Source organism: Rhopilema esculentum, chromosome 11 (assembly GCF_057945365.1).
Source record: "Rhopilema esculentum isolate cy_ngs chromosome 11, ASM5794536v1, whole genome shotgun sequence".
Classification (NCBI taxonomy): Eukaryota; Metazoa; Cnidaria; class Scyphozoa; order Rhizostomeae; family Rhizostomatidae; genus Rhopilema; species Rhopilema esculentum.
This window is the reverse complement of record NC_142825.1, coordinates 15,435,113-15,446,096: the sequence shown is the minus strand read 5'-3', so window position 1 is coordinate 15,446,096 and position 10,984 is coordinate 15,435,113. Positions and strand designations below refer to the sequence as shown.

General features: G+C 34.7%; 2 protein-coding genes across 3 annotated transcripts; one reads left to right on the top strand and one right to left on the bottom strand.

Moving 5' to 3' along the window:
* LOC148959073 (uncharacterized) lies at nt 1-4,203 on the top strand (the record flags this gene model as incomplete). The annotated part of the gene is made up of 1 exon (XM_089111049.1): nt 1-4,203. A coding segment is annotated over one exon (669 nt), but the record flags the coding sequence as incomplete, so codon positions are not given.
* A 144-nt stretch (nt 4,204-4,347) lies between these two features.
* On the bottom strand, nt 4,348-10,714 carry LOC135693469 (uncharacterized). Of its 2 annotated transcripts, none has more exons than XM_065211966.2 (5): nt 10,520-10,708; nt 7,990-8,074; nt 7,438-7,516; nt 6,344-6,565; nt 4,348-4,766 (listed from the first exon to the last, which is right to left on the bottom strand). In XM_065211966.2, the coding sequence occupies exons 1-5, from the start codon at nt 10,564-10,566 to the stop codon at nt 4,717-4,719; spliced, it is 483 nt and encodes a 160-aa protein (XP_065068038.2). In that variant the 5' UTR covers nt 10,567-10,708; the 3' UTR covers nt 4,348-4,716. The 2 variants fall into 2 exon arrangements, with proteins under 2 accessions (XP_065068038.2, XP_065068037.2); XM_065211965.2 differs by lacking the exon at nt 4,348-4,766 and adding an exon at nt 5,490-5,775 and having other exon boundaries at nt 10,520-10,714.
* Between the last annotated feature and the right edge of the window lie 270 nt (nt 10,715-10,984).

Sequence of the window (10,984 nt, the reverse complement as noted above, 5' to 3'; positions counted from 1 at the left end):
TATGATGGTATTCATTTGCGGTATGCATGGGACTTAAAGAATTATTCTTCAGAATGTGTTTGTAAGGCAAAGTTTAATGTCGATCATGCTCTTTCATGCAAGATTGGGGGCTTTGTCACCCTTCGTCATAATGAAATGAGGGATCTCACTGTTGATTTGTTGTCAATTGTATGCAAGGATGTGTGCAAGGAACCTTGTTTACAACAATCCGAGAATGGGGTAGAGTTGCGTGCTGATGCAAGTGCAAGAGCTTTTTGGCAACGTATGCAAAGAGCATTTGTGGATGTGAGGCTATTCTACCCTTTCGCTCCTAGCTATCGCTGTAAAACCCTAGCTGCAACCTTCAGATCTATGGAGCTGGCGAAAAAGAGAAAATACAACCAGGTTGTTATGAATCAAGAAAACGGAACTTTCACCCCTTTGATTTTATCATGCAATGATGGTATGAGTATTGAAACGAGGAAATTTGTCCAACCTGTGTCGGAACTAATTGCTGTAAAACATCACCAAAGTGAAACCTCTGCTTGGATCAAAAGAAAGCTGAGTTTTTGCTTACTTAGAACTGCAGTAATTTGTATAAGAGGTTCTAGGTCCCAACAACATGTTGTCCCTATTGGTGAAATGGGTGACATTGACACTAGAAAAAATTCATCTAGCATCATTAATTAAAAACATTATGTTTGTTACTTAATTGTATGTTCATTTCATTTTGTAAACCGGCAGCCTGCCGGCATATAAACAGTGCTGAATTAGATAAAAAATTAATAGCCGCGATTCATATGATTTCAGAAAAGATGAATAATCAACTTGATCAGTGTTTTTGATATGATACAGAAAAAGTGTTTTTTCGAGGTGAACAGAGTTCTTGATTTTTTTATTTAAGATTGCAAACTTTGCAACCAATTTGGAAAAGACGCTTCATACCTAATTTAAGGAGGTGGTGTCGTTTGCTAAATAGCCTGAAAATTGCCTAATCAGGCCTCCAATACAAGACACTGTTTCTTGCACTGCTGTTGTGACTTCTGCAGCCAATCATAGCTCTTGAATAAACAGGCCAAATTTTTCGCGAATTTTTGGCACTGTTTTGTTCAGATACTATATCCACGTCATGATATCAGAAAAAGTGTTATATTGACAGCATTTAATGTTGGAATAGCCTTTTTAGTATGGGTTTACTCCACAAGGTTTTTGTAACGCATCCAGGTTCTACCTTCAGGAAAATTAAGAGTCCACAATTATGTATACAAGTGAGAATGTTTTAATAGGCTATGCCATAGGTATTTTTTAGAGTTGGTTCGAAAATATTTTTCATGGTATTTTTCATAATTCTTTTTCATCCAAGACACAATCAGCTATGGTAGAATAAGCTATACGGATAAGATGTTAAAATGTAGTCAATAAGCACACAATGCACACAAAGGCTTTTTTGGTAAATTTATCGTAAATGTTCAAAATATCGTTACCATTATTTTTCCATTTTCAACTAAAGAAATTATAGGTCTTTTTATTTACAAAGATCCATTGATGAGAACATCTTCATGCAAAAATTTATCCAAAGAAAATTTCGAGTTCCATTTTTGCATACTGATATCAAGACAGGTTAACAGTCAGTAGAAAGATTCTGCTGAACTAAAGATCATCTGGAAGCTATATTTTCATCATATTCTATGTTTCACAATTCCTAAGAGTTTATTAAAGTTTATGTAAGTACCCCCAGCTTACGTAAGTACCCCCAGCTTACGGTTATCTTCTGTCAACAATATTTTGAAATTTAAGATTCGAGATACTTGACCTTAGATATCAAAACAAAAGTTTAGAAATTTTAATTTAAGGGCCTTTTATAACTCATACACTTTAACTTTCGACCCTTTTATAACTTATATTATATATTTATGATCTTTAAGACTGAAATAATATTCCATTCTATGTCAGGTATGATGTAGTATTGTTTGTCATTTTGCAAGTTTACTTGAAAACAGATATTGAACAACATAATCACCTTACAAAGAATTTACACATTTTCATTGATTTAATAATTTGGTGCAATGCATAAGAAAATCTTTGTAACAAAATAATTTCCCTTGTTCCAATTCAGAAATGGTTTTTCTTTCTTTCATTGAAGCCTTTTATCTTCAATTTAATGCCCTTCAACATTTGAAGCTTGTAGAATCTCAACCCAGTTACAATGTCAAAGAACTTTACACTGGCAGAGATCTGCCGTTCCTCGTACTTAAAGAATTTGTAGATCAGAATTTTGATTGAAATTTTAATCAAAAATATCAAGGATGGAAAAAAGCTTTGATAGGGAAATAACAGTAATTTGGGGTCCTACAAGGAGTTTACATTAGCCCATTACTTCTTATAATGGTCCTTGGAGAAGGTCAAAAACCTACTTAAAACCTTTCATATTGAGGTGACCTTAATATCGGCAAAAGATGTTTAGTTGATCAGTAATATGCAAATGCAATATAAGTAGAAGTTCGATTGGTTCTTAAATCATGTGAATTTTTTAATGAAGTGCATGTTGTAAAGGAGATGTTGACAACTTGCTCATGTCTCTTAACTGCCTTTGCTGCTGTCAAATAAAAACAGAAGCGAAAGCCCAGCAAATAATAGGCAGAGTCGACAAAAACATAAACACGACATTGGGCAAATTTCAGCAGAGGAAAGATCAACAACACACGTCTATATAGTTGTAAAGAACGGACATTTGCTTGAGAAATCAGAGGTGTAGTTGACGTATTCAAGAGAAATCTGCTCAAAAAAGCAAATGGAACAACAAACAATCCAGCAACAAATTTTATCACCACAATGCCACGAAGGAAGGACGAAATGTGTATGGCCATCTTTAAAGACTTCCACGCAACTGCAAAAAGCGTTTCGGAAGAAAGAGAATCAATGCAAAGATAGAAAGGAAGAAGGACAAATACTAAACTTGTTGGGAAAATTGACAAAATATAGGAATTGAATACGTTGGAAATGAATAAGAAAACTGAATAGTTAGAAATAAGGAAGGAAACCTTAAAGGCTAAAAATCTCAAGTTTGAAATTCCATCTTTCAAGTAAAACAATATATAGGAATTTAATAAATGTGTTCTTATGTTGTTGACATGTCTGTATTATTGTTCATTGTTAAAGATCATACGATATTTATTTCCACTGAACAGTGTCTATGTCAAGAGAGGTTAAGCTGGTACATATCCTACCATCATTTGAATTACTTCCTCATCTATGAACAAGGGAAAGCAACTTCAATCAACTGCCTAACCACATCATCTTGTTATTCTATTTGGCAACATTAGAAACATTTATACCGTTAAGAGAGCTTCCCCTAGTCATACAGCAATAGCTAATAAAACGACGGCGTTGGTTTTTCCTGATCCTAATCAGATTCTCCACTATAATATCAATTTTGAGCTAAGCTTTAAAGTGGCCTAAGTGTATCTAATTAGTAAGATGACCACCCATCATTCGTTTATTATTCAGACTCTTCATATTTCATTAACACCAGAACTGAAGCTAACTACAGACTGGAATGTACTTTAAATTTAAAGCCAATTGTCAGCCAAGTCGAAAATAAGGATTACAAAAGTAGTCCCGGATGCTACGCCCAGATATAAGTTCTTCATGTAATTTACATGCTCGTGTATCAAGGGGTGGTTTTCGTTTAAGATACAATTAACATCTAGCAAACGATAATTACTTTATGTACCAAACAGTGGCTTAATTGAAGGAATAACCCAAACGAAAGATCGTCGGCAGACAAATTGGTCAAACAAAATCTGTTTTAAGATCACATATGAATGGTTTTGAACCTTCTTTAATTTCGATTTACCTCTCCTCTTAGCGGGACGAGCTACTTGATCTGCAAAATCTCAGGGATTTCAAACGATAACGAGCTTAAAAATCTGATGAGATGTTTTCCAGGTATGTAAAGGAATACGATAAGACTGATAGCAGGAAGTGTGGTGACAGGCAATATCCCTGGATTCCAATTAACGTGCTTTTTACGCCTGTGAAAATAGGCTAATATGTACCAAAAATGTTAAAACCTGCCAACCTGAACAAACTAAATCAGCATCCACAGTTTAAGTCGTATGAAATGACCCAACTCACTTGGTAAATGAATGTTAAGTTAAGATATGAATCAATTGTCCGTAAGTTCGTTGGAAATTAACTTTGATGCTTGTCAATAGCTACTCGATGATAGATAGTCAGTCATAGAATCTTTACAGTGGGAGAGATAACGTTTTCTTGTAATTGATTCAACTGAAATACTCTCATGTCACACCTCCTGACATACATGGCACAAGATACATCATCACTGCTCGCTTTAAGAAAAGAGAATAAAAGTGACTTAAGACACATCACAACAGTTATTATACAGAATTATAATACCAAAACCTCAAGCAGATCTTTTCACCAAGTAGCATACAGAACCATTCCAAGTCAAGTATAATTTTAAATCGTTACATAGCGTCCTTTTCTGCACTCTATTAGTGATAAACAAAGCAAAAATACAATGAAAATAGATAGTGTATGCAATTTACTCAGCTCCCGTTATCACGACTTGACTTTTCGACGAGGTTACGTTTTTTGTTAAAAAATATTGTGCACATTGGTCAGTGACACAGAGGGTCTTTGCTTTTGCCAAAAATAATCGATGCTTGTGAAAGTTGGTTATGATCTTAGATCTTTCTCCATTAAAAATTTTCTTTAGCCAGCAAGTCCTAGAGTGCTGCCTTTAGAACCCATCCATCGTGAATCTAAAAGAGGAGTAGTTTATTTCAGGAACGTATCAATTTTCATAATTTTTCTTGTTTCTGGATCCCAATGGCTAAATATTTGTACCTCTCATGAAGAGGAGTTGAACAACGCGAATGAAATTCAGACAAACACCAAATGAATTTTGCAAGAAAGACACGAAAAGTGCTTGTTAAATGAAATAATGGTCTATCTGAACCATCGGTAAACATGCAAATTGAATGAAAAAATTCCAATACAAATAAAGCGACTTGGCCGATGGTGAAAACAAACTACACATAGTGCACATTTTCTAACCTTAAAACATAAACTAAACATAAACTTAAAACTAAAACTACAGACAAAAAGAACAGCACATGTCATATCATTCTTACAGGAAAGTTGGGTCTAGGAAGGAAAGTCATTCAAAATTTCATCTATGGTATATTTCCTCGTCGGTAGTTTACAGTTCAACTGGCATTTACCAAGAGATGCATTCGATAAAATTGCAAAACAGGTCTACGTACTTTCTTATGCATTTTTGCTGGTAAAGTATGAAAGTGACTATAACTATTCTAAGCTTAAAAGTGTTTTTCCTCTTTCTTAATGACTGGGTGTAAAACAGATGGAGAATTGAATACAGAAAAGACAATTGTTTCTATTGTCTGGCAAAAATGAAGTAGATAAACGACGAAGAAAATCCCAAGATTCGCTCCACGAGATCCCTTCTTAAATGTTAATAAGCAGATAAAAAGTTGGCTCTTCAGCTGCTGTTTTTTCTTAAGGTGTAAGACATCAAGATAAAAACAATTTCCTCTTTGGGAATACTGCAAATCCTTTGAACAAATAATTGTTTACCAATATCATTTGAAATTAAAAGTATCTGTACTTGTTATGAAAACATAGATGCATTATTCGTGCATTCCTGATCGACACACCTTACTTCATACCATTGCAATAATGGTCCATGCTCCATAGTGTCATATTGAATGCAAAATGACGTATTGATCAATTGCAGGGTAAATGTACGGACTGCTGGCAAGAGACGTTGGTAAGAAAGAGCGAGGGTATCAATGCGAATGTATGACAATAAATAGTTTTAGTAATACCTTATAAACACAGACAACCGGCGATACAAATTAGTAAAATCAAGGCAGCAATAGCATCTATTGTGAAAGATGACGACGGAAAATCAAGGTCCTTAAAATCATTCGCATCTCAATACCAGCATGCACATACTTTTTTAAAAATACATTATATCCAAATTTCCTATGTAGCGACAGTAGGTCTCGTAAGATGAAAATTTTTCATGATTTATCAAATTCATTGCCTTCTTGAACTTCATGTCACTGAGGTACCGCATTGGATATGCGTCCAAACGGACCGCCTCTTTGCATGGGCCAAATGTTCTGTGCGTTCGCATTCGTATATGACCGCTGAATTCTAGCTAGCAAGCTCGAGAGTGAATGGTGTAAAAACTTCGCATAACCTAGGAACTTTCTGCGGTTTTGTTTCTAGTGAACACTTTATTTCTAGGCACTTTCTGGGATTTTTTATTTCTGAATTCACGAAGAGCTACGCAACAAAATGGCAGACTTACATGTTGATGGTTTCTTTTCGATATACCAGTATCTAAATCCATCTTTGGCTCTGTCATTTGCAGACGTTCGGTGAATCTTTGGAGGAGCAGAACGGGTCTTGTTATAGTCACCAGGGACATTTCCTTTCAATTCATGAATGATCCATTCCGAAAACGATTTGACTCCTATATTGCGCATAGATCCATCAATATCATGGCGATATGTGAGCAGGTCTCTTTTTCCTGTGTAGGAAAAAACATGAATTAGAATAAACATTTGTAATGTCTACAAGATATTTTAAGGTCTCGTCATCCATATATCCAGCAATCTAGATAGCAGAAGATCTAGTAAAAATCTAGGCACCTTGTTTGACAAATTGTATCAGTTGTATGAAGATGGAGTATCAATTTCAAGCAAAAACAGGGCAATGCACGTGTATAAGCAAGGGTCGTTGGCATAATCGACATTAGAAGCACGTAGTAGGCCAATAAAAAATACACTTTCGTTTAAAATCAATGAAGATAATTCAAATATTTGCTTAAAGAATGAATTATTTGAAAAAATACTGGAAATTTTGCTGACTTTTTTGGGTGCAGGAAGTGCAAAACATCTTGAAGGGAAATTGAGTGAAAAATGAAAATCGTTTAAAAAGTAATTTTTCATCGCGCTGATATCGAATATTGACACGAAATTTGTGTTTTTCTTTTCGTTTTTCTGAAAAGTTTGGAAACAGGTGTAGGTTTGCCAAGTTTTATGGCTGTAAAGCTAACAGAAAAGAATTTACTACATGAAGGTTTCTAAATACTGGGGGCAAGTACTCCAGTTTAAAAAATTGTGCAAAGGGGTTTTTCTAATGGGTCTATATTCTTTTTTGTTACGCATATCAAATTGTGTATTTTTACCAAGTTTCATGCTTTTACCACAACTTGCAAAATTGCTACCTGTCATGACCATTATCAAACCCACTACTACATTACATGGCAATTACATCAAAACATTTCTTCACGTCCACCTGTTTACATTACTTAAATTGTGCTTAGGCTGCAAAGATAAGGTATGAAAAATTGCAATACTATTTTGTTGCTTCCTTAAGGAGATCCATCAGTGTATTTACCTTTTCTTTCATGTGGCAGCCTCTCTCCGGTGAAGTTATGTGATACTCCATTGTTCTCATGTACTTCAAAATCTATTGACTAAAAGAGACAACACAAAATTCTAGAAATAGCATACTTTTCATCAACAATTTAGATAGCTTCTTACATTGCCTAACAAATACCCAAGCTATCCATAGTTGCTGAAAAATATCAGCCAACATTTTATGAGCAGAGCTTGGTGCTGCATGGCACAGATTTCTTCCTTCTTTGTAAGGGCTTTAGAAATAAATATGTCTTTATTAAAACAAGTTCCATAATTCAATTCGTGAGAAAGGTTTTGCTTTGCAAAAAGTGCTTTGGCATATTGAAATTAAAAGGGGTTTGGTAAAATTTTGGTCCATGACAGGTCAACATTGCTCAACCAAAGAAAGCCCACAGACTGTTGTAAAAGTGTTAAGCACATGTAGGCTAAAGGGGGAACAAAAAGAACTTAATCTTTCCTTCTGAAAAATGAGGGGGGTCAAGTACCCACTGTGTTTCAGAATGTACGGAAAATTAAATCAAAACATTACCTTGTGTTTCATTTTTGACCAATGGTCAGTGTTGCCAAAGTTTCTTGTTGGCTGAGCAGTTTCATATCTGGACCATTGGCTGAGGCTTGAAGGTGAATAAAAAAATAAAACATTGTAATAGATACAAATATCAAAATATCTCACATACTTTTCAATGTGCTGTAAGAAAGCTTTCAATAAAATTGAAACAAAAATGAATTTAAATTGGAAACAACTTCCTCCCATATTTGCCTGGCTAGATTGTTACAAAACGTGATACCCTCTCCAAGTTATGAAATCTTGGTACTGCACTCAGAAAAGACCAACAAATGATACCTATGTTTCAAATTCGATTCATGAATTGCAGAAATCTGCATACCAACTTTTTTATCCTACTTTTAGCCCCAGCAGTTCTATTTTATATTATAGGATGAAAGCATATAAACAGGGCGTTAATTGTGAATTATTTCTCGAATATAGAAGTACTTGATATTGCTTGGAAACATCAATAGCAGAGTTGAAATTGACTAGCTTGCACAGTTAAGAATTGGAAGAAACAAAACTTGCGGTGTAGATTGAAAATTAGGTTATTGCATAGTTGCTAAGTTTTGGAGATGAAAATGCTGGAGATTTGAGTGCTGCGCAGCAGCACTGTGTAGCTATGTGGAGCTTGATCTGTTGTTCCAAAAATTTCAAAAATTCCCATGGCAACACGATACAGAAAAGCAGCAGGGGATGAAAGGAGATTAGAACTGCAGGTTGCAAGACCTTGAGACACCTAAACATAAGAAAGACAACTCTATTTATTGCATGAAAAAACCGATGACAATACTCAAAATGTAAAAGTAAATTTTGAATGTTTGAAAATCATAGAATGCTGAAGATTTTTCTAGGTTTTGCTGTTGCAGAGCTCGGCTGGAGAGAAGCTTGAAATGCTGGAGTTTCCAGCAGGATGCGGGAGACTTGGCAACTATGTGATTATTCAAGTAAGAAGTTTAAACAGAATATTAAGAAGTTTAAACACATAGGTCAATTGTTGCATTTCATGCTTTTAGTTGACATAGACGATATAGAGTAACTAATAGAAAAACATTTATACAATATAGACTTTTCAAGTTTGAAAGAAAGCCTCTTGTTTGATTTTTCATCATTCACTAGCAATGTTAGATATACACACTGTTGCCAGACTGTAGAGTATTTTCTCTGCATAGGAAATGCCAGAACAATAATTGTAAAATTTGCGGATAGCGAACATTTCCCGCAAAATCGTGCACAGAATTTGAAGCAACAGCTTTTGGAGAAACCTTGTATTCTTTGTTTTCCTTGTTATCAGAAGTCACAAGTTTAATTGGTGGAATATTCACGAGGAACATGATCAGATAAAAAAATAATGTGGGCGGAATATATGGCAAAATCTTGTTAATACTTGGGCAGAATGGGGGATGAAAATCAACAAGTTGGTCAGCGGGTTCCCTGCGCAGACCAAACTTTTGGGTCTGGCACTGTTGATAACTTGCAACAGTACAGAAGATTGAATTTTTATATCACTAGCTTTTTTGCAGGAATAACATAATTTGAAGCATAACATACTGTAGCCCCTTTTAGGATGCTGTTAGCTTGGAACTTATTTGGAAACATTCCAACATGGAATACTAATTGAGAAAGAAATGAGAGGCAATAATAATAATGGGCACTTGATCAAAGGGGATATTTCATGTACTATGTGAGCTTATATCTACATCTATAATGATAACTAATATTGTACTGGTCTGTCATATGGTGCTTGATGCCACACAGGCAGAGCTATACATGCTTTGTGTAGAACAGATCAGTTGTAATTTGCAACTTTTAGTTTCACACGTAATACAATTCTCAGGCCACTGTATACATATGTATCTACAATTCTGATTTCAAATCATGTTTTTACCTACTTTAGTTGCTGGATATGTGTTAATACTCTGAATAGAAAGCAGTCCAAGAGCTGCATGGTACCATAAGTCATTTGAGATTTTATATGAATCAATCAGTTCACATTTCTTAGAAATGATTTTTAGCTTTGTTACTGTTCTAAAAAGTAATTTTTACTTAATTATGAATTAACTTTTCATGTCGAGAAAAAGTTTGAGCTTAAGTAGATTTTTTATTGTTACCTGTTATATTGTCTACAAATTTAGAGAACAGTGTTGAAATGGAATGAAATATCATTTAAATAGCCGGTTCAGCACTTGTTCAATTTAATTTATTTCAAAATTTTATCACAACACATTGGATTCTCATCTTCGTATCGCGCTGTTCCTGACTCTCTTTCATAATTGAAATGCTCGGAATAAATAAATAAATAGAGCTGTTAAATAATGAAGAATGCAAAAATAATTGTCAGTACAAGCAAGAAGAAATTATTTTGGATAAGTTAATGACTTAAAACAGCAGAATGCTGGTAAGAAACGTCTACCGGTCATTAAACTGTGTTTAAATTGGTCATCTTTTTGTGTTTACATTCAAGTCGTCTATAGCCAACCTTTCATTGGTCATCTGCAAAGAAAATACTTACTACGGCAAGCTCCCATATTTGTCTCTTTGTAGCTGTACATCCGTCATATCTTAAAGCTCGTTAACAAACAGAAGATAATAAATCATACGCGTAAACTTCAAATTAGAAATGCTGTTTGGTGAATGTTGGCAAAGAGACGTGAAAAGATCAAACATGAGCACCCAGTACCCACACGATTATTTATTCTACGAAGCCTCGTATCCGTTCTGGCAAGGAATGTCATATGCCTCGAGGTCTTTCAGGAATCTTGAAATTTTGTACCACCAGAAATTTTATACGTTTAGGCTGTTGAGTTCTTGAAAAGCTAAGTTTTGATTTACTAATACACTTTGATTTACTAGTAAATATAGCAGCAAGCACAATTGAAAGTTGCATGTGGGCAGTTTATTCTATTATAGAATTTTGTGGCCATGTCATGTTTCGTACAATTATCAATGAATTGATGCCGTTTATTGGAAACTGCAT